This window comes from Schistocerca serialis, chromosome 1, assembly GCF_023864345.2.
Source record: "Schistocerca serialis cubense isolate TAMUIC-IGC-003099 chromosome 1, iqSchSeri2.2, whole genome shotgun sequence".
Lineage (NCBI taxonomy): Eukaryota > Metazoa > Arthropoda > Insecta > Orthoptera > Acrididae > Schistocerca > Schistocerca serialis.
In genome coordinates, this window is record NC_064638.1 from 453330359 (window position 1) to 453356845 (window position 26487).

General features: G+C 39.0%; 1 protein-coding gene across 1 annotated transcript in view; it reads right to left on the reverse strand.

Annotated features, from left to right (window-relative positions):
- Positions 1-4992: 4992 nt before the first annotated feature.
- Positions 4993-26487, reverse strand: part of LOC126473179 (sorting nexin-17) — a 93578-nt gene continuing 72083 nt past the window's right edge. The window contains exons 8-10 of the mRNA XM_050100071.1: positions 16033-16242; positions 7681-7800; positions 4993-5658 (exon numbers count right to left, since the gene is read on the reverse strand). Of these exons, the coding sequence (XP_049956028.1) occupies positions 5497-5658; positions 7681-7800; positions 16033-16242 (492 nt within the window). The 3' untranslated portion in view covers positions 4993-5496. The remainder of the gene's footprint in view (positions 5659-7680; positions 7801-16032; positions 16243-26487) is intronic.

The window sequence follows — 26487 nt, forward strand, 5'->3', positions numbered from 1 at the left end:
TATCAGTTCCAGTTCAATATTTTCTCCAACTTTTACAGCTCATTATTGAACACTCTTGTGCACAACACTCAATCCACAAGTTTTCCTTTTTACTGTTACTGTAATGATTGCCTCAAAATGGTGGCTGGACGAGGTAGCAATTCCTTAGCATTTACTGCACTGTACTTGGGCCTTGCATCAACAATTAACTGTAGTGTTTCAATAAATCCATCTCCATATGCAGATTTGGAGGGACCTTAGGAATTTCTCTCTCCTTTTGTTAAAGAAGGTAATCACACTATTCTGTCCTGACTTGCCCCTTATGATGTAACGTATCTGAAGTCCCAATTAGGTCTCCATATGAGAAAGTACATTTTTATACACACAAGAAGTCACTGTATCATGTTAATGGATTCTTCCATCACACCTTGGTATAAAGTTATATTTATAAATGAATTGCCATCAAATGCATAACTAAATTTTTGACAAACCAGCTATTACAATGTGGCTTCATGCATTAATATGTAAGTGAGCTTGCTTCATCTTACAGAAAATAATGTCCATAATGTTAATTTTATGGGTGCACAACCAGTAAATGTTTACACTCTTCAGCTGGCCACTCAAGCACTACAAAGTGTTAACTGAGGGTAGCAGGAACTTCACAGTTTTCCCAGGTAGTTAGCAGCCAGGGACGTAATCTAGAATACGCTTCACAGTTTGCACAAAAGATATCATCACAGCAACACAAAGTCAATAGGTGCTTGTAGAGTAGTCATAGCCAGAAGTAAGTATGGAAGCAGACTTCAGCTGAACCAGCCTTGCAAACATTCCAAGAATGCCCACTGACTGCAAGTTAACAACCGTGTGGTACCACTTCATACAATTGTATTCATTAATTGCAAGCAGCATAATTTGATGATTTCAAACAGTGGTAAATTTGGGATGGGAAAACAGAAATATTAATTATGAAAGATTGCTGCTCACCACATAGAGTAGTTGCTGAGCAACAGAAAGGCACATTTAAGTAGCCTGTTCAATATTATTAAGAAGTAATGACCCAGCCCGGCTTCACATGGGTAGTGTGAAGCATCTACAGTCTGACAACTTGTTAACAGGCCACTGCATAGAGTTATGAATAAAATTCAGAGAACAACACTAAGTAAATAATGTTGGGCACCACAAGCCATACTGCCCAGAGATACCAGTGGCTTGTGTATGCACACGTGCATTTAGGTTACCTACATCTCTCAAAGAACTTGCTCTAATAGTTTAATAATATCCAACACTCTGCTTAAATGTGCCGGCCGCCATACACCACCACCTCTATGTGGTGGTTAGTAACAATCTGTTGTAATTCGTACAACAACTCACGAAAATTTTTACAATGTTCAAAGTTTAACAGATTCACTGACAACGCTGAACCTGACTTTTGCTTATGACATGGTTGCTGCATCTAAGACACCCAAAGGCAAAATTTCAGTTACTCAGCACTTTAAATTAATGTATCTAAAGATCAAAGTGATAAGAACAAGCACATCTGCTTTAGTTTTGCAAGACTTTTATGCTGTCCTAGTTTAGTGATGGGTGAATACTGTATGGTTCCCAGTCTTGTTTCAAACTGCCATTGTGCCTTTTTTGCAACCACCACCATTCCATATGGAATTGGAGCAATTCTCATATCACCAGAAAGCAACAAGTGCAGCATCAGATATTGATCACAGTTGTCAAACTAGGGCTCACCATCATAAACATGAAGAAGCAAAGAGATGTTTCAAAATTAAAATACTGTATTAAAAAGATAACTGTGATCCACAAATTACTTATAGGTCTATGTTTTGAGAGGACTTTGGTGAACACAACAATGTAGTTCCAACAGAATACTGGTTCATCAGGTTGGTTTATATATATATAACGAAAGCGCTGGCACGTCGATAGACACACAAACAAACACAAACATACACACAAAATTCAAGCTTTCGCAACAGACTGTTGCCTCATCAGGAAAGAGGGAAGGAGAGGGAAAGACGAAAGGAAGTGGGTTTTAAGGGAGAGGGTAAGGAGTCATTCCAATCCCGGGAGCGGAAAGACTTACCTTAGGGGGAAAAAAGGACGGGTATATACTAGCGCGCACACACACACACACATATCCATCCACACATATACAGACACAAGCAGACATATTTAAAGACAAAGAGTTTGGGCAGAGATGTCAGTCGAGGCGGAAGTGCAGAGGCAAAGATGATGTTGAATGACAGGTGAGGTGTGAGTGGTGGCAACTTGAAATTAGCGGAGATTGAGGCCTGGTGGGTAACGGGAAGAGAGGATATATTGAAGAGCAAGTTCCCATCTCCGGAGTTCGGATAGGTTGGTGTTGGTGGGAAGTATCCAGATAACCCGGACGGTGTAACACTGTGCCAAGATGTGCTGGCCGTGCACCAAGGCATGTTTAGCCACAGGGTGATCCTCATTACCAACAAACACTGTCTGCCTGTGTCCATTCATGTGAATGGACAGTTTGTTGCTGGTCATTCCCACATAGAATGCATCACAGTGTAGGCAGGTCAGTTGGTAAATCACGTGGGTGCTTTCACACGTGGCTCTGCCTTTGATCGTGTACACCTTCCGGGTTACAGCCACGTGTGAAAGCACCCACGTGATTTACCAACTGACCTGCCTACACTGTGATGCATTCTATGTGGGAATGACCAGCAACAAACTGTCCATTCACATGAATGGACACAGGCAGACAGTGTTTGTTGGTAATGAGGATCACCCTGTGGCTAAACATGCCTTGGTGCACGGCCAGCACATCTTGGCACAGTGTTACACCGTCCGGGTTATCTGGATACTTCCCACCAACACCAACCTATCCGAACTCCGGAGATGGGAACTTGCTCTTCAATATATCCTCTCTTCCCGTTACCCACCAGGCCTCAATCTCCGCTAATTTCAAGTTGCCACCACTCACACCGCACCTGTCATTCAACATCATCTTTGCCTCTGCACTTCCGCCTCGACTGACATCTCTGCCCAAACTCTTTGTCTTTAAATATGTCTGCTTGTGTCTGTATATGTGTGGATGGATATGTGTGTGTGCGCGCTAGTGTATACCCGTCCTTTTTTCCCCCTAAGGTAAGTCTTTCCGCTCCCGGGATTGGAATGACTCCTTACCCTCTCCCTTGAAACCCACTTCCTTTCGTCTTTCCCTCTCCTTCCCTCTTTCCTGATGAGGCAACAGTTTGTTGCGAAAGCTTGAATTTTGTGTGTATGTTTGTGTTTGTTTGTGTGTCTATCGACGTGCCAGCGCTTTCGTTTGGTAAGTCACATCATCTTTGTTTTTAGATATATTTTTCCCATGTGGAATGTTTCCCTCTATTAATTCACACACACATATATATATGTATATATAATAGAGGGAAACTAAATATGTCTGCTTGTGTGTGTATATGTGTGGATGGATATGTGTGTGGGTGTGAGTGTATACCCGTCCTTTTTTCCCCCTAAGGTAAGTCTTTCCGCTCCCGGGATTGGAATGACTCCTTACCCTCTCCCTTGAAACCCACTTCCTTTCGTCTTTCCCTCTCCTTCCCTCTTTCCTGATGAGGCAACAGTTTGTTGCGAAAGCTTGAATTTTGTGTGTATGTTTGTGTTTGTTTGTGTGTCTATCGACGTGCCAGCGCTTTCGTTTGGTAAGTCACATCATCTTTGTTTTTAGATATATTTTTCCCATGTGGAATGTTTCCCTCTATTAATTCACACACACACATATATATATATATATATAATAGAGGGAAACTAAATATGTCTGCTTGTGTGTGTATATGTGTGGATGGATATGTGTGTGGGTGTGAGTGTATACCCGTCCTTTTTTTCCCCCTAAGGTAAGTCTTTCCGCTCCCGGGATTGGAATGACTCCTTACCCTCTCCCTTAAAACCCACATCCTTTCGTCCTTCCCTCTCCTTCCCTCTTTCCTGATGAGGCAACAGTTTGTTGCAAAAGCTTGAATTTTGTGTGTATGTATGTCTGTGTCTGTTTGTGTTTCTATCGACCTGCCAGCGCTTTCGTATGGTAAGTCACATCATCTTTGTTTATATATATATATATAATATGCATTGAGTTTTGCATATCAGTTCTGACAAATTATTTGACTGCTCTGACCTCGAGGAGTTGCTCAGCCTATGTAAGTATAAAGAAAAAGTGTAGAACATACAAAAACTCCATCCTCTGCTTACAAAAGTACACGAGAGATGTTATTTTGACGGATAAGGTAGGGTCATACAATGATGTGAAACCCATCCCCCTTGTACCCTTCCATTGGTATTGAGAAGTCACATACAAGTGGAGAGGGGAGGGGGGGGGGGGAGGAGAGGACTGCATTCGGTATTAGTAAACTATGGTTGGTATATCACATTAACTGGGTATATTCTAGCCAATGAGTGGATTGAAATGGTAATTAGTTGTCTTTGAATAGGCACTGCTGAGTGACACGTGGTGCGTATTAGTGCAGGGGCTGCCATTGTATAGTGCGTTACAATTTAACTTATTGCATTTCATATTCAGCCAAGAGTGCAGTGATGATGTTACCTGGAGATGTGTTGAAGATGGCCTAAGTTACACACTTTTTCATGTGTTAAGCTACGTAAAGAACGACAAATTAATGTCTACACAAGGATGGCCAGCTCATCAATGTTAGTGATACGTTCTTTATTAATTTATGGTTTAATTTATTTCGACAATAGATTTTACACCAAGACTTCATTAGTAATTTAAAATGTTGTTTGCTTCAGTATGAATGGATGAATGAAAATATGAGGGAGTGGATCACATTTTAACAAGAAATATTTCTTACTAGTGAAACAAAAAAGAAAACGCATAATTGAGCTGTTGATGTCCTAACCTCAAAATCACCCTCTTTCGCTCAATGATGAAATTTATGGTAACTAAGGTATTCATTCAGCAGCTGTCATGTTTCCTGCAAGTAAAGAAAGGGGAACTGAATAAAGAGCCCACAGTGACACTTTCAAAATTTTTATTATTATGAAATTTCACCGGTAAGAAACAGTTCATGGTCTTTGAAGCCTTCAGCTTCCCATGTGCAACTGACACAAAGCACTACAATGCACTTGTCAACAAGTTACTTATAGCCACACACAAACTACACAGATCACGTATCTTGTCATGGACGAAACAAAGTTATCACTTTACATAAAAAAGATATACGTGCTTAACAATGTAAAAAGTATATTGAAGTCATGAAAATGCTTCCAATATATTTCCATCCAGTTCAGCTGGTATTTCCGTGTATATCTTTAGTTCAAAATATATCTTCCATTTTGTCGCACATAAAATAGCATCATAAAATATCAGAAACAGAAATTTAAAAGTTTTGTCGGCACATTTCTAAATCCTGGAATGTCAACACTTATGGTTATTTATATATTTCATTGGCACTGAAAAAGAGTTAAATGCTGAATATAAATACTGCACATTATTCAGCAATGAGACATTTCACTTTGTTAGAGATCATCATCACCAATTCCTTCAAATGCATCATTCTCAACAAGTGGGTGAGGCAGCAGTCTGATGGAAGACTTAAGTGACACACTTGCCAACTTTTCTGACAGCCGTTTCATAGATGATGTGGATTCCAATTTGGCTGGAGGTTTTGTGTCTCCATTCTGCAGGCAAGAAAAGAAAGTGTGAATAAAAATACAATAGCACAACTTGGTTTTTACATTCGTGTTACATATTTTAAGTGCACAATTGTAGATCGTAGGTTCTTAACACCATCTAGGTGGTCTGAGGTGAAATAATTTTTCCTCGATCACTGAAGTGTAAATAAAGTGGCACAAACTTTTAACAGTGAAATCTATATCAATATAATCCACGGCTTGGGGACATACCAAAGATTGGAAAAAGGTAATGATAACCGTGAAGCTACAAAAACAAATCTGACAGTCCTATGGAAACTTAATGTCCGAGGCAGTTTACGGGTGTCTAGTAAGATTCAGTAAAGTGTTTATCGCCTGAACAAACTAGAATCTGCTCTGTTTAACATTCTCCCATGCCACTCCCATTAAAGCATTAACACAAACTTGCATACACATTTTGGCACTACTCCACAAACATGACAGCACACTAAAACACTCAACCATTCATACACAGTATACTACAGGAAAAAAAATCACAAAAGTTAATGACAATGGAAGATCCACAAAGGGACAACTTCAATATGCTCAGAGTTTCTTCTACCTGCACAGTAAACTGAGAGTAACAAACAGATATGGCTACTTCCAGCGACAAGAGTGATTAAAAGGACAGACTTTTATCCCAAAACATTTCAACCATTTGGCCACCCCAGTCAAATTTTATTCACGGAGTCAAACAAAATTACTGCATTTTCACAAAAATTAAAGAGGGAGTTTACAGTCAAAGTTGAAACTATGTTACAGGCACATGAAAACACTTTATCTTCATTTGACCGATTATATCTAGAACAATAACTAACAAAGTGATGATAACATCTTGCTGATGCACCAACAGAGGGAATTATAAATGATATTATCACAAAATTATTTTCTCTATGTATTCCATCAACTGACACAGAAAAAAATTAATTTGGTTCAGTACAAGGAAGGATAACAATAGAACAGGTGGAAACAAAATATATAAAAGCAAATGTTCATATCTCCTGGATGTGCACATTGATAAACATTTTAACTTAAAATCCCATCTACCTATGCTCTGCAACAAACATTAAGATCAAAAAAGGTTCAACGATAACAATTTTGAGAAACATTTTGAGACGTGTACGAGCCCTGTTACAAAATGGAATTCTCTTCAGAGCTGTTGCTGAAAGTGAGCAATCTGGAGCCCTCTTTGTTGAGCATGTGCTATTTGTTTTAGATAATGCATCCATCCCACAGGGAGTCTTTTACAAGAGAAATTGTAAATAATTTTATTCCCACGTCAATTAAGAGAATAAAAGTTAACTCAGCAGAGCTACCCAGGTTATTGCTCAAGAATAAACAATAAATGTTGTGTAACTACAGGTCTGGTGCAAGCCATTCTGTTTAATGCCACTTCTGCAGATTGTGTGTCAGTTTCACTGTTCATTTATTTAAGCAGCTTCCCATTTGGTCTCAAGAGGCTGCGATGACCCTGTTCCAGCCCTTTCCATCACAGAAAAATATGAATCAAACATGGGATATCCATGTTAGTGGTCAGTGACATTAACCCTTAGACCATAGAGCCAGCCTGGTGCTGAAACATATCTTTAGCTTAAGGTTGCAGAAGATTGCTGATGCTGATTAGCACCTAACTTAAGAAGCTCACATTAGCCAAACTTATAAAACTAGACAAGGCGATTAAGTTCCTGAAGTACTTGTTATTTGGAATTACTCCAGAGGCATATGTGGCTTATTGAATGCTATGGCCACAGTCAACATTATCTCTTTCATATAAAAAAAAGATTTGATACATATAACAACATAAAAATACATAAATATAAAAAGTGCAATATTGAGTGAGCATTATGCCCTTCACAATGCTAAGTGATTATACTGAATAAAAATACAGGAATAAAATAGTTCCTTTTTCTCTTAGTTTAGCTATCATTTTGCTATTTCGTGCAGCTTTTAGTCATCAGAGATTTTTTATTGTTATAGTTTCTTGGAATTGTTTCTAACGGATGGACATACCTCTGCACTGGGCTTTGTTGCAATTCCATCTGTTGATGTTGACTGACTGATGCTTATTAACTGGCTGCTCCCGTCCCGTTTCATGTACGACCAGCTACCCTTCCTAGAATTATCACTAGGCTGAAAACAACATGTTCACTTGAGACAAATAAAACATCCTTCATTAAAGTCTGAAAATTCATTTTAGTACACTTTACAGGACTTAATGAAAACAATAAGTTCAAAGATTATATATTTTGATATTGTGGCTTAGACTAAAAATAATAAATAGCTGTCTTAACATCTATAGTGAACAGTTCACACACATGAATACTATTTGTAAAATGAAACAACAATTGTTTTTATATTTTTCACATTAATTACAAGCTTAGATTTGCCTGAGCATCTGGAAGGAAGTCTACATGCGTTATTGCTCTTTGATAAATTTATGATTTTGTACAAGCAGTATTGCACAAGTAGTTAAAGATTTCTTTCTTTCACTTGAAATCACATCATCATTAACCATTTGACTGTTGGGTACGTGTTAACTCGTCATGCTTCGCCGTTCCTCTGGTGTGCATGACGTGTTTAAGTGCGGACCTTTGGTCTTCTCTACAGCACTAAGGACGTGTTGACGCGTACCGTGCCACCAGCCTTTCCACTGCTAGGCGCGCTGTATCACAGCTACACAAACGCGACAGACGTGTAAACACAGAGAGCTGTCTTTCCACCCTGCTTTCCCAGCAGCTGTTCAGTGGTCTGAATATATAGTTCGAGAGTGCATATATGTTTGTTGCTGTGTTCCCTCTTTGCAGAATTCGCCTTCGATTCCTGTGTTTTCGTCAGTTTTCATGTCACTTCGCCATGGTTGCACAGATAAAGAGACCCTGGATATGCTCACTAAGAGCAACAGTGAGTGTGAACTATCTGATGTTGCTTGCAGTGGTGAGTCTTCAACAGAATCTCAAAGCTGTAGTCCTCAGCCCTTTACATCAGAGGGGAGAGCAAGAATCACAGTCAGCATTTCCTCTGAATCTGTGGAATCAGAAAGTGACAGTGAAACGGTTCTGAAAAGAGCACACTGAAGTGACACATTTGACTGGAAAGAAACAGATTTCTAGCCGTTAAACCATTACTTTGATGACTAGATACTGACCCAAGCATTCTTTTATTTTTTGTAATAATAATGCCTGAAGAACTGTTGTAATTTACTGCAGGTGAAACAAGTCATTTTTACGTTTACACCAGAGAAAATACTACAAAATCTGTGAATTCTCAACTGTCAAAGTGGAAAGACACTGGATTTGAGGAAATGTATTGTTTTGTTGCTCTTTGCCTTCTAATGAAGCAAGTTAAGAAGTTAAAATTAAGTGGTTATTGGTCCAGAGATACACTTTTGAACACACCAGTTTTCAGCAAAATTATGTCCTGAGACCGTTTTTGACTACTTCTGAGCGTGTTACACTTCAGTGAGAACTCTGCAGGACTGGAGGTGACAGTTTATTCAAGATTAGGACAATTGTTGACAAATATCACAAGGTTTGTATAGACAAAAGTCTCTTGCTGTTCAAAGGATGATTATCTTTTAAGCAGCTTACTCCAACCAAGCGAAGTAGATTCAGAATGAAGACTTTTGTACTGTGTGACTGTCAGAGTGGGTATATTTTGGATTTTATTATATATACAGGCGCAACAACAGAACTTGGGTTCCACAATTTAGGAAAATGTGGCGACGTAGTGGCAACTCTTATGGGACTGTATTTTGAACAGGGTCATATTTTATATGTCGATAATCGGTACTCCAGCCTGGCCCTGTTCCTCTGGTTTCACAACCATGGAACAGCTGCATGTGGCACTGTTCGGTAAGAATAGGTGCAACATGCCAAACTGCAGAAGAAATTAAAACAAGGAGAAACTGAGTTTAAGTCCACTGACAAGATCCTTGCTATCAAGTGGTGCAGTAAGAGAGGTGTGCATGTTAACTACAAGTCACACAAAACAAATCGTTGAAATAGAGAAGACTGACAGAAATACTGGAAAAACATATATATATATATAAAGAAACCGCAATGTTATTGTAGATTGCAATTCGAGTATGGGTGCAGTTGACCATTGTGACATGTTACTGAGCTCAGTGGGATCAGTGCGTAAGACTGTGAAATGGTACAAGAAATATTTTTTTCACATTCTGGACTTGTGCATCATTCTACATGCTCATGCTCTCCCCCGGTCAGTAACAGGGCGACAAATGGCACTCTCAGAGTTTCACCTTTCTCTCGTAAGGGAGAGGTAGAAAAATATGCTACAGAACGGAAAGAAGCTGGTAGGGGAAGGTGCTACGAAGATGAGAATCCTCTGTAATTCGCAGGGAGACATTTTCCATCTCTTATTGTGAGTGAACATTTGCAGAAAAGTATGCTAATGTGCAGATGTATGGTTTGCACGAAACAGAAAGTATGCTGGGAAACTAGATACCAATGCAAAATGTGAAGTGTTCCATTACGTGTTGTACCCTGCTTTGAGACTTATCATACAAAGAAACATTACTACTCATTGGGAACTAAATCTGAGAAAATTTATTGACACTTCTAAAAGAATTACTAAAAAAAATCTATTTTTTAATTTGCCAGTGCCTCTCCAAATTCCAGATCGAAAAGAAGGATGGGAAATAGATGTAACAGGTGTAAAACTATTCAAACACTGCCTCACTGCTTCATATGTAGCAGTTTACTGGCAAATGAATGGAGTTGGTGATTGAGATAGCACAATATATGTACTGCAGCAAATGTAATTATGCCAAGTACATTGCACCAGTATAATAAAGCCCACAGTAGGCAAAAAATTCTTGTGCGAGAAAATATGGGAAATTATCAAAGAAAAAGATGAATTAAACAGAATTCTCAGTCACAAAGTAAACAATGATGTTTCTTTAGAGGAAAGCATAATAAATTAACCCTTGCATCTCAGAATGTCCAGTATGTAATTAATAAAACAGAGCAGTTGAGTGTTTACCTAAATGAAACTAAGCCACATCTCTTCCTAGTGAGTGAATTGGGATACAAAGAAGAGGAAGCATATGATTACAGGCTAAAAAATTACAAACTTATAAACTTGTATTGCAGAAAGACACACAAAAGTGGTGGGGTAGGCATTTATAGTAGAAATGATGTAAAATGTGAAAAAGTGAAATGGATAGATGATCTGAGTACTGAAATGGTATTTGAGGTTGCAGTAGTAAACCTAAAGTATGGAAACAACAGCCTTATTACAGCAGCACTGTATAGGTCACCTGGAAGCAACACAGAAGAGTTTCTAAATTGCCCAGAGGACTTGCTGGAGGGGACAGCAGTGTATAAATAACACTTGTTGCTTGTTGGAGACATCAACATAGACTCATTAAATAATAGTGTTAATTATTTGCACTATATGGATGTATTACAGTGTTATAACTTTAAACATATGAACTCAGAACCTACAAGAGCCACTGCAAATACGAAGACATGTATTGACCATGTTCTCACAAATGTAGGAAAAGAGAAAGTAAATGAAAACACCTTAGAAAACTACATTTGTGATTACAGAGCTCTTACTATGGAAACTGATGTAGGGAACATAGATGTAACTGAAAGTGATACAGTTATATATAGAAGAAAATTTGATTATTCTAAGCTTAAGATGGCACTAGGGAATAAAAAATGGGAACCAGCGAACAATGCAACTGAAGTGAATGAAAAATGGGAATATTTCTGTAACACTTTAAATGAATCCTGTCCTTTAGCTAAAAAAGTAAATAAAGCTGTAAACGATAAAGCCGAGAATCTCCCTTCTGAAATTATTGAACTGAGGGAGAAAATGAAAGATTGCTATATACTTTTTTTAGAGATACTAAACTACAATATTTCTCAACAAAATATAAACTTCTCAGAAAAACATAATGAGAGTCCTTGACTAACCCAAAAGCACAGAAATATACCTCTGAAATAAGGAACTCTAGCTGTATCAGTAACACTGCCTGGAAAATAATGCATAAAGAAAGTGGGAAACAGAATTTTGTGAACACAGCAACATAACATTAAAAGAAAATGGTGAAGAAATAAATGACCCAAAAGAAGTGTGTGAGAAATTTATACAAAAGTTCAGTACAGTTGGTACAAATGAAGTTTATGTCAAGCCACAAAATTTTAGTCTTGGAAAATCTAGCCAGTCCTTTTATATCTACGGCATTACTGAGAGGGACATCCTAGCAATCATATCAGCACTTCGACCAAAAATGTCTCCTGGCTGGGATGACATTTCACCTAAAGTGCCAAAGGAATGCAGGGCTGAATTAGTGAAACCCCCGACTCACTTGATAAATACCTCCCTCAGTAATGGTGTATTCCCTGACATTTTGAAAATTACTGAAATTATACCAATGCATAAAAAGGGATTAAAAACTAACACTAAAAACTACAGGCCAATATCATTAACCTCAGAATTAGGCAAATTGTTAGAGAGAGTAATACTAAATCAAGTTGAATCATATTTCACCAAACACAATCTGTTAAACGACCTACAACATGGATTTAGAAAAGGGAGATCTACTACAACAGCAGTAGCATCTTTTATGCATGAAATATTAAATAAGCTGGACAAAAGTGACAAGGTAATAGGCACTTTCCTAGATATGAGTAAAGCCTTTGATACTGTGAATCATACCATTCTTCTGTGTAAGGTTGAGAGGACTAGCCTTGAAACTACTTACCTCCTATTTGAATAACAGGAAACAGTGTGTAAAGCTAACTTATAAAAATAATGAGCAGTTTCTAACAACCAAATCAACCTTCAGGACACTTCAATGTGGCGTGCCTCAAGGAAGCATACTAGGGCCTTTTCTGTTCCCTGTGTACGTAAATAACTTATTTGAACCCCAAAATTGCTTGGTTGTAAGCTATGCCGATGACATGTCCTTCATCAGCTGTGGCAGTGATATGCAGTCTGCAGCTAACAGTACTGAGATCAGTTTCAATGCCCTGTCCACATACCTTACAGCAAACAAGCTTCTTGTAAATAAAGACAAAACGGTAATAATGAAGTTCATCCTCAGTTATACTGCAGCCATAACTGATACTGTATTTACATCCCCATTGGGTGTTGCATATACAAATTCACATAAATTTTTGGGCATCATTGTTGATGAACACTTATCATGGAAAGAACATGTAGATAATATACGCAAGAAAATCAGTAGAAATGTGTTTCTACTGAAACAGGTCTCAGCCTTCTTGGACCATGATACTTTAAGGCAAATATATTTTGGGTTGATTCATCTGCACCTTCAGTATGGTATTGAGATATGGAGTGGGGAATCAGCAGTTCATATAGATAGACTTTTTAGATCACAAAAAAAGGCAGTAAGAATGGTAGCCAAGGTAATGAAGAGAGAGCCTTGTAGAGACATCTTTAGAAAATATAAAATTCTTACGGTGTATTCCATGTATATACTGCAGACAGCCATGTTCGTGAAACAAAATCCCGAATTTAATATGACAAACAGTAACGTACACAACTATGATACACGGGGAGGGCAAATTTTCATAGAATTGTGACCAATAAAAAGGCAGCGGACCACAGCCCACATAGAATGGGAGCAATTATCTACAATGCACTATCCTGTGAACTCAAGAAAGCAAATCTAAATATGCTAAAGAGTAGGCTGAAGCAATTATAAATAGAGAAGTGTTGTTACTCTATAGAGGACTTTAAGTTGTAGTGCCATCTTGGAAAACTGTATATAGACAATGTCTCCGATCTATCAGTGGTATGAAAGAACATAGCTATACACTGTATTATGTGTAATGTACTATTATAAATATAAGATAAATTGTGTTACACTATAGAGGAATCTACTTGTAATGCCCTTTTGAAAAATAGTGTGTACAGACATGTGTCTCATCCATATGATGTTATGAAAGAAGGTAAATATTTTACTGTATATGTGTAATGTAAGCTAAATTTTCCTGACAATGGCCGAAAACTTTTTGTTATATAGACAGAAAATAAATAAATATTGTTGTGCTATCAATCTATTGCACTCTAAATTTCATTTTCATCATGCATTCACTCTACTAGATATGCGAAGCCAAAGTTTACATTGTTTTTGGGCCTGATTTTCACGTCCAACTTTCATTCCAATTATACAACTTGGTATGTTTTATAGACCATAGTTTTTCACAAAATCAGAATGAAAACACGGCATTTTTGATATTTTTACAAAATCTTCTATTTTGCGCTAAATTCATTCAGTACTGGAAAGTGCTACAGAAATGAAACTTTATATTTAAGAGCCTTGTGTTGTTAGGTTACTACATGCCAAGTTTCATGTTTGTCGTAGCATTAGATCAGGAGATGCAAGAAGCAAAACTTCGAAATTTTTTCAGGTACCTATTTTTTTGGCCGATTTATCTACAATTTTCTGGTTCAATATAGCTCGTAAAATTCTTGTCATTATTATCCTTAAGAGAACGCATAGAGTTGTACAAGATGGCCAATTTTTATTTCTTTACAAAAAGTATTGCCTGAGATATTACAGTTGAAAGTCGCTAAAAATTCATGCTGGCTCTGTGCAAGTCATAATCAGCTGAGAAGTATTCAGCACAGGGTGGGTTGGGCAGCATGGGCCGCTCCGTTCCTGGCAGCGGCACCAAGGGACAGACATGCACTGCAGGTAGCCGGATTACGCTGCAGGTCACAGCGCCTCAGCACACCAAGCATATGGTGCGCCTCCAGCAATCAAAGGGTTAAAATAAAGAATAAAAACATATTATTATTATTATACATTATTCAGCATCACCACAAAAATATATACTTCCATACAATATAATGAAGTTTGCAATATCTACCTAGCACTCTTAAACACCACTTCCTCTCCACCACCTTCCTCTTTCATTTGCCTCAAATCTATTCTTTTAATATTTCATCTTTCAAATTACAATTACCATCTGATCTTCTAACACCATTTCCATCTCTATGATTCTTTCATCACAACACACCTATTCTACATCTACATTTACATCTATACTCTGAAAACCATCAAATTGCTTGAAGAAGGTATGTCGCTTTGTATCAGTTACTAGGATTTCTTCCCGTTCCATTAACATATGGAGCAGGGGAAGAATGATTGACTGAGTGTCTCTGTGCGTGCATTCTAATCTTATCCTCATGATCCCTATGTGAACAATACATACAGGATTGTAGTATATTCCTAAGAGTCATCATTTAAAGCCAGTTCTTGAAACTTTGTTAATAGATTTTCTCGGGATAGTTTATGTATCTCGACACACACCCACGGATCAAACCTGTGACCATTCATGCTGCCCTCCTCTGTATACATTCAGTATCCATTGTTAGTTCTATTCGGTATGGGTTCCACACACTTGTGCAATATTTTAGAATATTCTATTAAATGTTTCCAATTCAACGAGTACATGTGAGGTATTTTTACCTATTTTCATTAGTCTGCAATGGCACACATAATAACCAGTGTATCAAAATTCTGTAAACAGTTAACATTTGTAACTCTTTGTTAGTCTTTTGTTCTCCACTACTGAGTTCCCTACTTCTGTTCTTGACACCAAGTACCCCACTAGTCTATTTTGTCTACCAATATTTAGGAAGCACACCCACTGGAAGTCATATGCTTACATTACTAATAACCCATACACCACCTCTTCCAAACTGCATAAGTTTCAAGCTTGGCCTGAATGCTTGTGTCAATGCGAACAGTGTCACCAAATTTCTTTTAGCTCAATAAAAACTTCAAAAGTGTTTGTAACATTCGATTATCTTTTGCATTTTGGCTCTGATTACTATTCTTTTCTATTACGCTATTCTATTCTATTATTTTGAGATATGCACGAGAGATTATTGAATACAGCAGGCAAGTTGAATTATTTATGTTGAACAACAGATTTCTAACTTTTATCACAAAATGAAATCTAAGAGCAAAAATTTCTAAATGCTCTAAAACTGATGACAGCAAAATAATACTGACATACAACATTAATATTAATACGATAATAATAATTCCACATGGCTCAACAGAGTAGAACAAGTCTTTCCATTCACTGCCACATCAACAGCTTGTGTGTCCTTAAGCTATCTTAGTAACACTACTGGGGAAAGCAGACCTACATTTTAATGTAGATGCAAGCCATGTGTCATTCCTGGCAAATTTTTGCATTATTGATAGGCGAAGGCTAGGTTAATGGAAGACTGGAATATTCCGTGGTTGGGCCACAATTCGGTCCCATGGCCTTTCACTTTCCAGGCCCATACTTTACCACTAGACCACTCAGCCCCATATTATTATTATGAAAACAACAAGGTACACACCTGTCTTCTCTTCATTCCAGTCTTTTTGAGTAATAATTCATCAACCATAGCCTGAAGGCACACAGACATCAGAATTGCTTGCTCACTTGCAATTGTAATCCACTGGAGCTTGTCCTTTGACATAAGATATTCAAATGAAAGCTCCAACTGTGGCTGTGAGTTGTCTGAGGTACTGCTACTATTACTGTGAACGCTGCTGCCTTCACCATGCTGAAAATGAAATGCAGTGTTAACTGTATAATTGTAACAATAATAACACCAGCGCAATAATGATGAAAAAACAGCATATTCCTTATATGAATATGTAACTATACTGTACCGTGCTTTATGTCTCAGACAGACAGACAGAGAGAGAGAGACACACACACACACACACACACACACACACACACACACACACACAAACACACACACACACACAGAGAGAGAGAGAGAGAGAGAGAGAGAGAGAGAGAGAGAATAAAAAGGAGGAGTTGTGTCCAACGTAAACTAAAGTTGGTGGATGAGTTCCGACATCTGAAAAACAACATTTATTCCAATTTTAAGCCAATCGCATAAGACGGGCACTATCAGCACTATTACAAGGATGCTTGTGAACATTAGTTACCTTTGAGACTGGACATGATGAATTGATGTTAGTCAAGAATGACTTTAAGGAGACGAATGTGCCATTATCAACACCTCACTGAGTTTGAATGAGGCCTTGTAACAGGGCTACAAGAATCTGAATGTTCCTTCTATGATATTGCAGAAAGACATGGCAGGAATGTAGCTACTGTAAGTGACTGCTGACAGCAGTGGTTATGAGAATGTATGGTCACAAGAAGACTAGGCTCCAGATGGCAATGTGACACTATTGAGAGAGAAGACCATTATGTTTTGCATATGGCTCTGGTGCATTGCAGTGCATCTGCAGGAGAAATCTGAGCATCAGCTAGCACCACCATAACACAACAAACTGTTACAGATTGGTTACTTCAAGGATGCCTGGGAGTCACACCCCTGTAGCGTGCGTTCCACTGACCCCAAACCAACACCATTTGCGACTTACATGGTTCAAGCAAAAGATTGTTGGAGGGCAGGATGCGGGTCTGTTGTGTTTCCTGATGAAAGCTGGTTCTGCTTCATTGCCAATGATGGCCGTGAGATGGTTCCGTTTCATTGCCAATGATGGCCGTGTAAGGGTCAGAAGGGGGCCAGTTGAGGGCCTGCAACCAACCTGTCTGCATGCTACACACACTGGGCCTACACCTAGAGTTATGGTCTGGGATGTAATTTAATATGACAGCAAGACCACTGGTGGTTATCCCACACAAACTGGCTGCAAAATTTTACGTCAATCTGGTGATTTGACCTGTCGTGTTGCCACTCATGAACAGAATTCCATGGTGTGTTTTCCAACATGATAGCACTTGCCCAAATGCCACTGTTGTAACATAACATGCTCTACTACACAAATGTACAAGGTCTGTTCAAAAAATTCCAGAACATCCGTAATTTTGCACCGATGGTGTGTCGGAGCGAAATGCGGTTGGCATCCCTGCATATGCCTGTGTTTAATGCCAGAGGCTTTATTGTTGTATTCTGTTAGTAACTGTTCAGTGCTGTATTGAGGAGAAGCTGTGTCACACAGTTTGCAAATTTTGAGATGGCAGAGTTAGAAGAGCAGCACGTCTCCATTAAATTTTGCAAAAAAAACTCAAGAAAACCTTTATAGAGGCACCGCAAATGATGCAGGAACCTATGGTGATGAGTGCTTAAGCTGTACTTGGTGTTACAAATGGGTCACACAGTTTAAAAATGGCCAGACTGAAATTAAAAATGACCCTCATTCAGAATTCCCTCAGACATCCACTGACAATGCTCATGTCAGGTATGTCAATGAAATTGTGCATGCCAATTGAAGACTAGTCTGAGAAATTGAAGAAGAATGTAACATCTCAGATGGATCATGTCATGAAATCCTGACAAAGCATCTTGGAATGCATCATGTTGCTGCCAAGTACGTCCCCTGGCTCTTGAGTCAAGACCATAAAGACCTTCACCTCGCAATCTGTGAAGAGCTTTTGGACTGCGCAAGTGAGAATGAGGTGTTCCTTAAGAGAATCATAACTGGCGAAGAGACGTGGGTCTACAGTTATGATGTTGAGAGCAAGGTTCAATCTTCACGATGGGTTGGGAAAGGTTCTCCAAGACCAAAAAATCTAGTCAGATCAGGTCAAATGTCAAAGCCATGCTGATAGTTTTCTTTGAATTTGAAGGATTAGTTCGTCATGAATTCATGCTACAGGGACAAACTCTTAATCGATGATACTATCGGGCCGTGTTGTGACACCTGTGAAAACATGTGAGAAGGAAACGGCCTGAAATGTGGCAAAGACAATTCATGGCTCTTGCTTCACGATAACACACCTGCACACTCATCCTAGTTGGTGCATGAATAATGCACAAAAAACAAAATCACTGTGCTGCCTCAATCCTCCGTACTCTCCAAGCCTGTCCCCTGCAGACTCTTTTTTTATTTCCAAAGTTGAAAACCCAGTTGAAAGGACGAAGATTTGCAACAGTAGATGAGATAAAAAAAATTCAAAGATGGTGCTTCTTGGAAGTGGAAACAACGTTAGGAACAGTGTATCAGTTGTGGAGGAGAGTATCTGCAAGGAGACTGAGCACAGTAAGTAACAGGTACATGCAGAAAAGGTGCTAATTTAAGGAGATGGGACCTGGATAAACCAACTAAACCAGAGGTTGTAGGAAGTTTCAGGGAGAGCATAAGGGAACAATTGACAGGAATGGGGGAAAGAAATACAGTAGAAGAAGAATGGGTAGCTCTGAGGGATGAAGTAGTGAAGGCAGCAGACGATCAAGTAGGTAAAAAGACGAGGGCTAGTAGAAATCCTTAGGTACCGTATTTACTCGAATCTAAGCCGCACTTTATTTACGGTTTTTGTAATCCAAAAAACCGCCTGCGGCTTAGAATCGAGTGCAAAGCAAGCGGAAGTTCTTAAAAATGTCGGTGGGTGCCGCCACAACTTAGTTCTGCCGTCGAATATATGTAGCGCTACACAGGCATGCTTTGTAGGCACAAAGATAAATACTGGCGCCAAAACCTCTGCGTCAGTAAATAAATTAAAAAAAAAAAAACCTCCGCGCCGAGTTTCGACCACTGCATTTTCATACATTATCCAACGAAGTAAATACGAATTCCGTATTGTTCATCTTCGAATGTAGCAGCATTTCAATGTACTACAAAAACCCGACTGGCAAGAATGTTTGTCAATATGGCCAACTCTACGTTATGAATTTTTTCCTATCTGTGAGAAGAGATGGTTGCTAATAGGAACTTTTATAAATTGTGAATCACATGCAGTATTCTCGTCACCATAAGAATAATACGAATATAAACATTTTTCCATGTATTGTTTCGTGTTTGCTGCTATCTCATTTAAATCCTGTCTGCGTAATAAACCACAAAACTAGAGTGAGACAACAGCAAACGCGGAAGAATATACATATCATGTCATGTTTATATCCGTATTATTCTTATGCTAAACAGTGATACAGTCAGAAATGAAGCGAGGCAAGTGACTAGATTTTTAAATCTAAGATGACTCTAATTTCTGTGCAGAATGTAATGTACTAAAGAGGCGCCTGCAAAGATTTTAAAACGGAGAAAAATTTTCACTAAACTCTCGTTCAGAACATCTTCTATCATACGCAGTCTATTATTTAGTTCTTGCTGATCATTATCAAAGAAAGCAGCAGTGTAAGTAACAACAAGTAGCAGTCTCTTGCCATTGTTTCGCTAATGAGACGATTCCTCTCTCTCTCTTTTTTTTTTATTTGTAAGCGGCGGTAGCGCGCACAAAAGCAAGCCATGCCGCGATCGGCGACAGGCCGTAAACACGCAGTATCAGAGTACGACGTCAAACAATGCATGACACAGTACAGTAATGCATTTTCAGCGTAGAGTGACGTAAACACCTATAACAAAGAAAACTGCGCTTATCAGATCAAAGAAAAATAAGCAATCAATTCAAACCATATGAAGCACGTGAAAAAGGAAGTGTACCCGTATAAATACGGACGGAGCGCCAGACGCATAGCAATGGCTACCTGGTAAAGCTTAACTGCTAAGCTTACGACTCGAACCAAACTACTGTAGCTGTATTGTCATTCATTCGGCCTAAATTGTCTCATATTACAGTGGACCAACTTTGTTTCGATTTGGAGATGTGGCCTAAAACTTTTCTCTCCCCTTGAATTTCGAGTCTCAAATGTCAGGTGCGGCTTAGAGTCGGGAAATTTTTTTTCCTTTATTTCCAGTCTCATTTTTCAGGTGCGGCTTAGATTCGAGTGCGGCTTAGACTCGAGTAAATACGGTAACAGAAGAAGTACTGAATTTAACTGATGAAAGGAGAAAATACAAAAATGAGTAAGTGAAGCAGGTAAAAAGGAATACAAACATCTCAAAAATGAGATCGACAGGAAATGCAAAATGGCTAAGCAGGGATGGCTAGAGGACAAATGTATGGATGTAGAGGCTTATCTCACGAGGGGTAAGACAGATAATGCCTACAGGAAAATTAAAGAGACCTTTATGGAGAGAAGAGAACCGCTTGTATGAATATCAAGAGCTCAGATGGAAACCCAGTTCTAAGCAAAGAAGGGGAGGCAGAAAGGTGGACGGAGTATATAGAGGGTTTATACAAGGGCGAAGTACTTGAGGACAATATTATGGAAATGGAAGAGGATGTAGATGACGACGAAATGGGAGATAAGATACTGCGTGAAGAGTTTGACAGAGCACTGAAAGACCTGAGTCGATGATGATGATGATGTTGGGTTTGTGGGGCGCTCAACTGCGTGGTTATCAGCGCCCGTACAATGATCCAATCTGTGCTCAGTCCAATTTTGCCACTTTCCTGGATGATGATGAAATGATGAGGACAACACAAACACCCAGTCATCTCGAGGCAGGTGAAAATCCCTGACCCCACCGGGAATCGAACCCGGGACCCCGTGCTCGGGAAGCGAGAACGCTACCGCGAGACCACGAGCGGCGGACAAAGACCTGAGTCGAAACAAGGCCCCGGGTGTAGACAACATTCCATTACAACTACTGACGACCTTGGGAGCGCCACTCATGACAAAACTCTACCATCTGGTGAGCAAGATGTATGAGACAGGCGAAATACCCTCAGACTTCAAGAAGAATATAATAATTCCAATCCGAAAGAAAGCAGGTGTTGACAGATGTGAAAATTACCGAACTATCAGTTTAATAAGTCACAGATGCAAAATACTAACGCGAATTATTTACAGATGAATGGAAAAACTGGTAGAAGCCGACCTCGGGGAAGATCAGTTTGGATTCCGTAGAAATGTTGGAACATGTGAGGCAGTACTAACCTTATGACTTATCTTAGAAGAAAGATTAAGAAAAGGCAAACCTACGTTTCTAGCATTTGTAGACTTAGAGAAAGCTTTTGACAATGTTAACTTGAATACTCTCTTTCAAATTCTAAAGGTGGCAGGGGTAAAATACAGGGAGCGAAAGGCTATTTACAACTTGTACAGAAACGAGATGGCAGTTATAAGAGCCGAAGGGCATGAAAGGGAAGCAGTGGTTGGGAAGGGAGTGAGACAGGGTTGAAGCCTCTCCCCGATGTTATTCAATCTGTATATTGAGCAAGCAGTAAAGGAAACATAAGAAAAATTTGGAGTAGGTACTAAAATTCATGGAGAAGAAATAAAACTTTGAGGTTCGCCGATGACATTGTAATTCTGTCAGAGACAGCAAAGGACTTGGAAGAGCAGTTGAACGGAATGGACAGTGTCTTGAAAGGAGGATGTAAAATGAACATCAACAAAAGCAAAACGAGAATAATGGAATGTAGTCAAATTAAATCATGTGATGCCGAGGGAATTAGATTAGGAAATGAGACACTTAAAGTAGTAAAGGAGTTTTGCTATTTAGGGAGCAAAATAACTGATGATGGTCAAAGTAGAGAGGATATAAAATATAGATTGGCAAAGGCAAGGAAAGCGTTTCTGAAGAAGAGAAGTTTGTTAACATCGAGTATAGATTTAAGTGTCAGGAAGTCGTTTCTGAAAGTATTTGTATGGAGTGTAGCCATCTATGGAAGTGAAACATGGACGATAAATAGTTTGGACAAGAAGAGAATAGAAGCCTTCGAAATGTGGCGCTACAGAAGAATGCTGAAGATTAGATGGGTAGATCACATAACTAATGAGGAGGTATTAAATAGAATTGGGGAGAAGAGGAGTTTGTGGCACAACTTGAGAAAAAGAAGGGACCAGTTGGTAGGACATGTTTTGAGGCATTAAGGGATCACAAATTTAGCATTGGAAAGCAGCGTGGAGGGTAAAAATCGTAGAGGGAGACCAAGAGACGAATACACTAAGCAGATTCAGAAGGATGTAGGTTGCAGTAAGTACTGGGAGATGAAGAAGCTTGCACAGGATAGAGTAGCATGGAGAGCTGCATCAAACCAGTCTCAGGGCTGAAGACCACAACAACAACAACATGCAGAAAAATTTTGTGGACCAAGTTCCAGAATTTTTTTGAACAGACCTCATATTCCTGAAATTTCATAACTCTACATTAATTATTATTTAGTGTTGCAATTTTTCTTTCCATCAGTATATATACTTGTGTGTGTGTGTGTGTGTCAAACAGGAGAATATCTTTCAAGTTTAGGCTTAAATTTCAGTTTGGTTAATAAGAGCACAGCTTCCTTCCAGAATGAAACTGTAAACAGACATTAAAATACGTGGTACTTTTTTTTATGATGCTTGGAATTTCATGTTTCCAATGCAAACAGTTTTCTTCAGCAAGTTATTAAATTTTAAAGATTTGTCACTTTATTTAAGATGATTTCCAGTTGTTTAATACATGTACTTCATAATGTTAATCTTTCATTGCCTAAGACGTCTGATTTCCATATCACATTTCTGTCAGCTCATCTCTCTTTCAGGGTTGTATGCACATAGTAGCATGTTTTAATTGACTTGTAATAGCCAATGTGGCACCTAGCTCAGTTAATTAATTGAACCATTTACACATAAAGGAACCCCACACTATTAATTAATCCATAAATTCAAGCAGCAATGTGCCTTTAATACACAACAGATGGGTATACGAGGAACAGAGCTGGAAGAAGAAATGAAGGTAAGAAATTAGGGTTTAATGTTCTGATTATGATAAAGTCATTGCAGATGGACTGGAAGACCATACCAGTACGCTGAAAGGATGGATGGTCTAAAATAACAACTTGATGACAGAAAGAATAAGAATAAACACAAAAAAAAGAATGAGAGAAAAAGAAAAATGTACGTGGTGTTCGGAAATTCCCATTACAAACTTCTAGGACTTGCAGAGGGGAATGAGTACATAATATTTTGAATAGGAACCCATGCCTGAATATGTACTGTTTCCATTTTATGATGGTTTCAGTTCATATGTTTATTGCATTCATTTCTGCTTGATGAATTGAATTATGCTCGGTGCAGTATAGTTATTAGGTAATAATCCAAAAGGAAACACAACGAAATATCCACTTATCATGGTCTGTGCAATGTTTAATTTGGGAGACTCCTATAGACACAGAAGAAGATCTGCTGACATGAGTTCTGGCTGCTGCACTAGAAATTGAAGAGGCACAAGATGGGATGGAGAGTGTGTACCAGAATATGCTTCAGAGGTACAATGTTTGTAACAATGCTGGAGGGCACCACATTGAAACACTGTTGTGACACACCAGTACTGTTCTGTATGCACAGTACACCAGACTGGTTTTTGCTCTGGAATACAGTAAACACACAATGTTTTACTGTTAATATAAATAAATGTGCTGAAGTGAGCAATGGATTTTTCGTTATGTTTCCTTCTGAATTGCTACCCAAGAACTGTACTGCATCAAGCTGAAGTCAATTCCTTAAGCAGAAGGGATGAGTTCAACATCTGAATTGCAAATGTCACTAAACGAAACAGTACATTTCTGGGAATGGTTTCCTATTCAAAATATTATGTACTCACTCCCGCCTATAAGTCCTAGAAGTTTGTAATGGAAATTTCTGAACACCCTGTAGAAAGAAGGTTGAAAGGTATTATTCTATGGCAGAATTAGTAGGAGAGGGTGGAGAAGGCAGCAAGTTGAAATGACAAGTTGTCTGCCTGTGTAGCTAAAAAAGTTTAATGTTACCTATGGAGAGGCCAATGACAGCACAGGTCATAGGTTAAAACTGCCCAATGACAACAAAAGAACAAAATAGCCTGTAATCTATTCTGAGTGACGGTACAGAGACTGGAGGGGTATAAGGCTACATGGATCAACCTTTTTTTTTTTTTCGACCGGAAACTGACTATAATAATACTCTGCTAGCATATTATAGCATGTCTAAATATAGAAACAACAGTAAGCTTGAATAAAAAGTGGAAATCATTGAAATAGATGTTCCTCATCAATTTGCACCTGAGGACAACAGAAATACAGGAAATCACTCTGAGTGAATGAAGAAGAAGTGTCAATGGGTAAAGGAAACTACTTAGTATTTCATTGGGTGGAAAAGTTAATAAATGAAGATGCAAAACAGATCGGTTGTAGGATGGACACCCACTGAATGGAGATTTTAGCATTATGGGCAAAACTGCAAATTCAGAAGGAGCAGATCCTTTTCAAGCAAAATTAAAGAAATAATTACAGTACTATTTAAAGTCTCCATTATCCACAGTTTTTTCTAATTGTAATATCAGTGATTATCTGGGACCAATGTAACAAAAGAAAGGCAAGTAGTGACTGCCTCAAGTACTCCTAGTATCTTCACATCAAAACCTTAAGTGACTAATGATGTTAAACAGCTAATGATAAAAAAGTAGAGCAAACAGAGGCTCTTACAAATTACAGCTTTTACTGTCTTCTTAAAGAGAGAGAGTCCTGCAGTTGCCAATGTTTTTCAGAAGGTGGTAAAATATTTGTAAACTAGATGGTCTTTCCAAGCATATTGTTGTGTATAAGGTATGCTAAGTTTTCTCATTCCTGAATCATTAATCTGTAAAATATTTTAAATCTATAAAAATGAATTATAAAGAAAATAAGTGCTGAAGTAAGAAAAATTCAATTAAGAACATTTTTAAAATACCAGGAAACAGAAAGGATGGCCAGTGCTTACCACCAAGTGGCGAAATTCCATATCTGAAAGCAAAAGAAAACTATCTAGTGTTCAGAGTTTTCAGTTTCATTCCTCATGGAGAATGATTGGTTGGGAAGCTTCGAAAGGATGAAGGACTCACTCAGATATTACACTGAGAGGGACAAATGTCTGCTCTCGTACTCACATCTCCAAAAGTATCCGGACACCTGGCTGAAAATGATTTACAAGTTCATGGCGCCCTCCATTGGTAATGCTGGAATTCAATATGGTGTTGGCCCACCCTGAGCCTAGATGACAGCTTCCACTCTCGCAGGCATACGTTCAATCACGTGCCGGAAAGATTCTTGGGAAATGGCAGCCCATTCTTCATGGAGTGCTGCACTGACGAGAGGTTACCAATGTCTGTTGGTGAGGCCCACCATGAAGTCGGCGTTCCAAAACATCTCAAAGGTGCTCTGTACTATTCAGGTCAGGACTCTGTGCAGGCCAGTCCATTAGAGGGATGTTATTCTCGTATAACCACTCCGCCACAGGCCATGCATTATGAACAGGTGCTCGATCGTGTTGAAAGATGCAATTGCCATCCCCGAATTGCTCTTCAACAGTGGGAAGCAAAAAGGTGCTTAAAACATCAATGTAGGCTTGTGCTGTGATAGTGCCATGCAAAACAACAAGGGGTGCAAGGCCCCTCCATTAAAAACAATGCCACAACATAACACCACCGCCTCCGAATTTTACTGTTGGCACAACCCATGCTGACAGATACCGATCACTGGGCATTCGCCATACCCACACCCTGCCATCGGATCGCCACATTGTGTACCGAGATTTGTCACTCGACACAACATTTTTCCGCTGTTCAATCATCCAATGTTTACGCTCCTTACACCAAGCGAGGCATCGTTTGGCATCTACTGGCGTGATGTGTGGCTTATGAACAGCCACTGGACCATGAAATCCAAGTTTTCTCATCTCCCAACATCTGTTATAGTACTTGCAATGGATCTTGATGCAGTCTGGAATTCTTGTGTGATGGTCTGGATTGATATCTGCCTATTACACTTCACGACCTCCTTCAACTGTCAGCAGTCTCTGTCAGTCAACAAATGAGGTCGGCCTGTACAGTTTTGTGCTGTACGTGTCCCTCCACGCTTTCACTTCACTATCAGTTGGAAACAGTGGACCTAGGGATGTTTAGGAGCGTGGGACTCTCATGGACAGATGTATGACACAAGTGACACCCAATCACCTGACCACATTTGAAGTCCATGAGTTCCG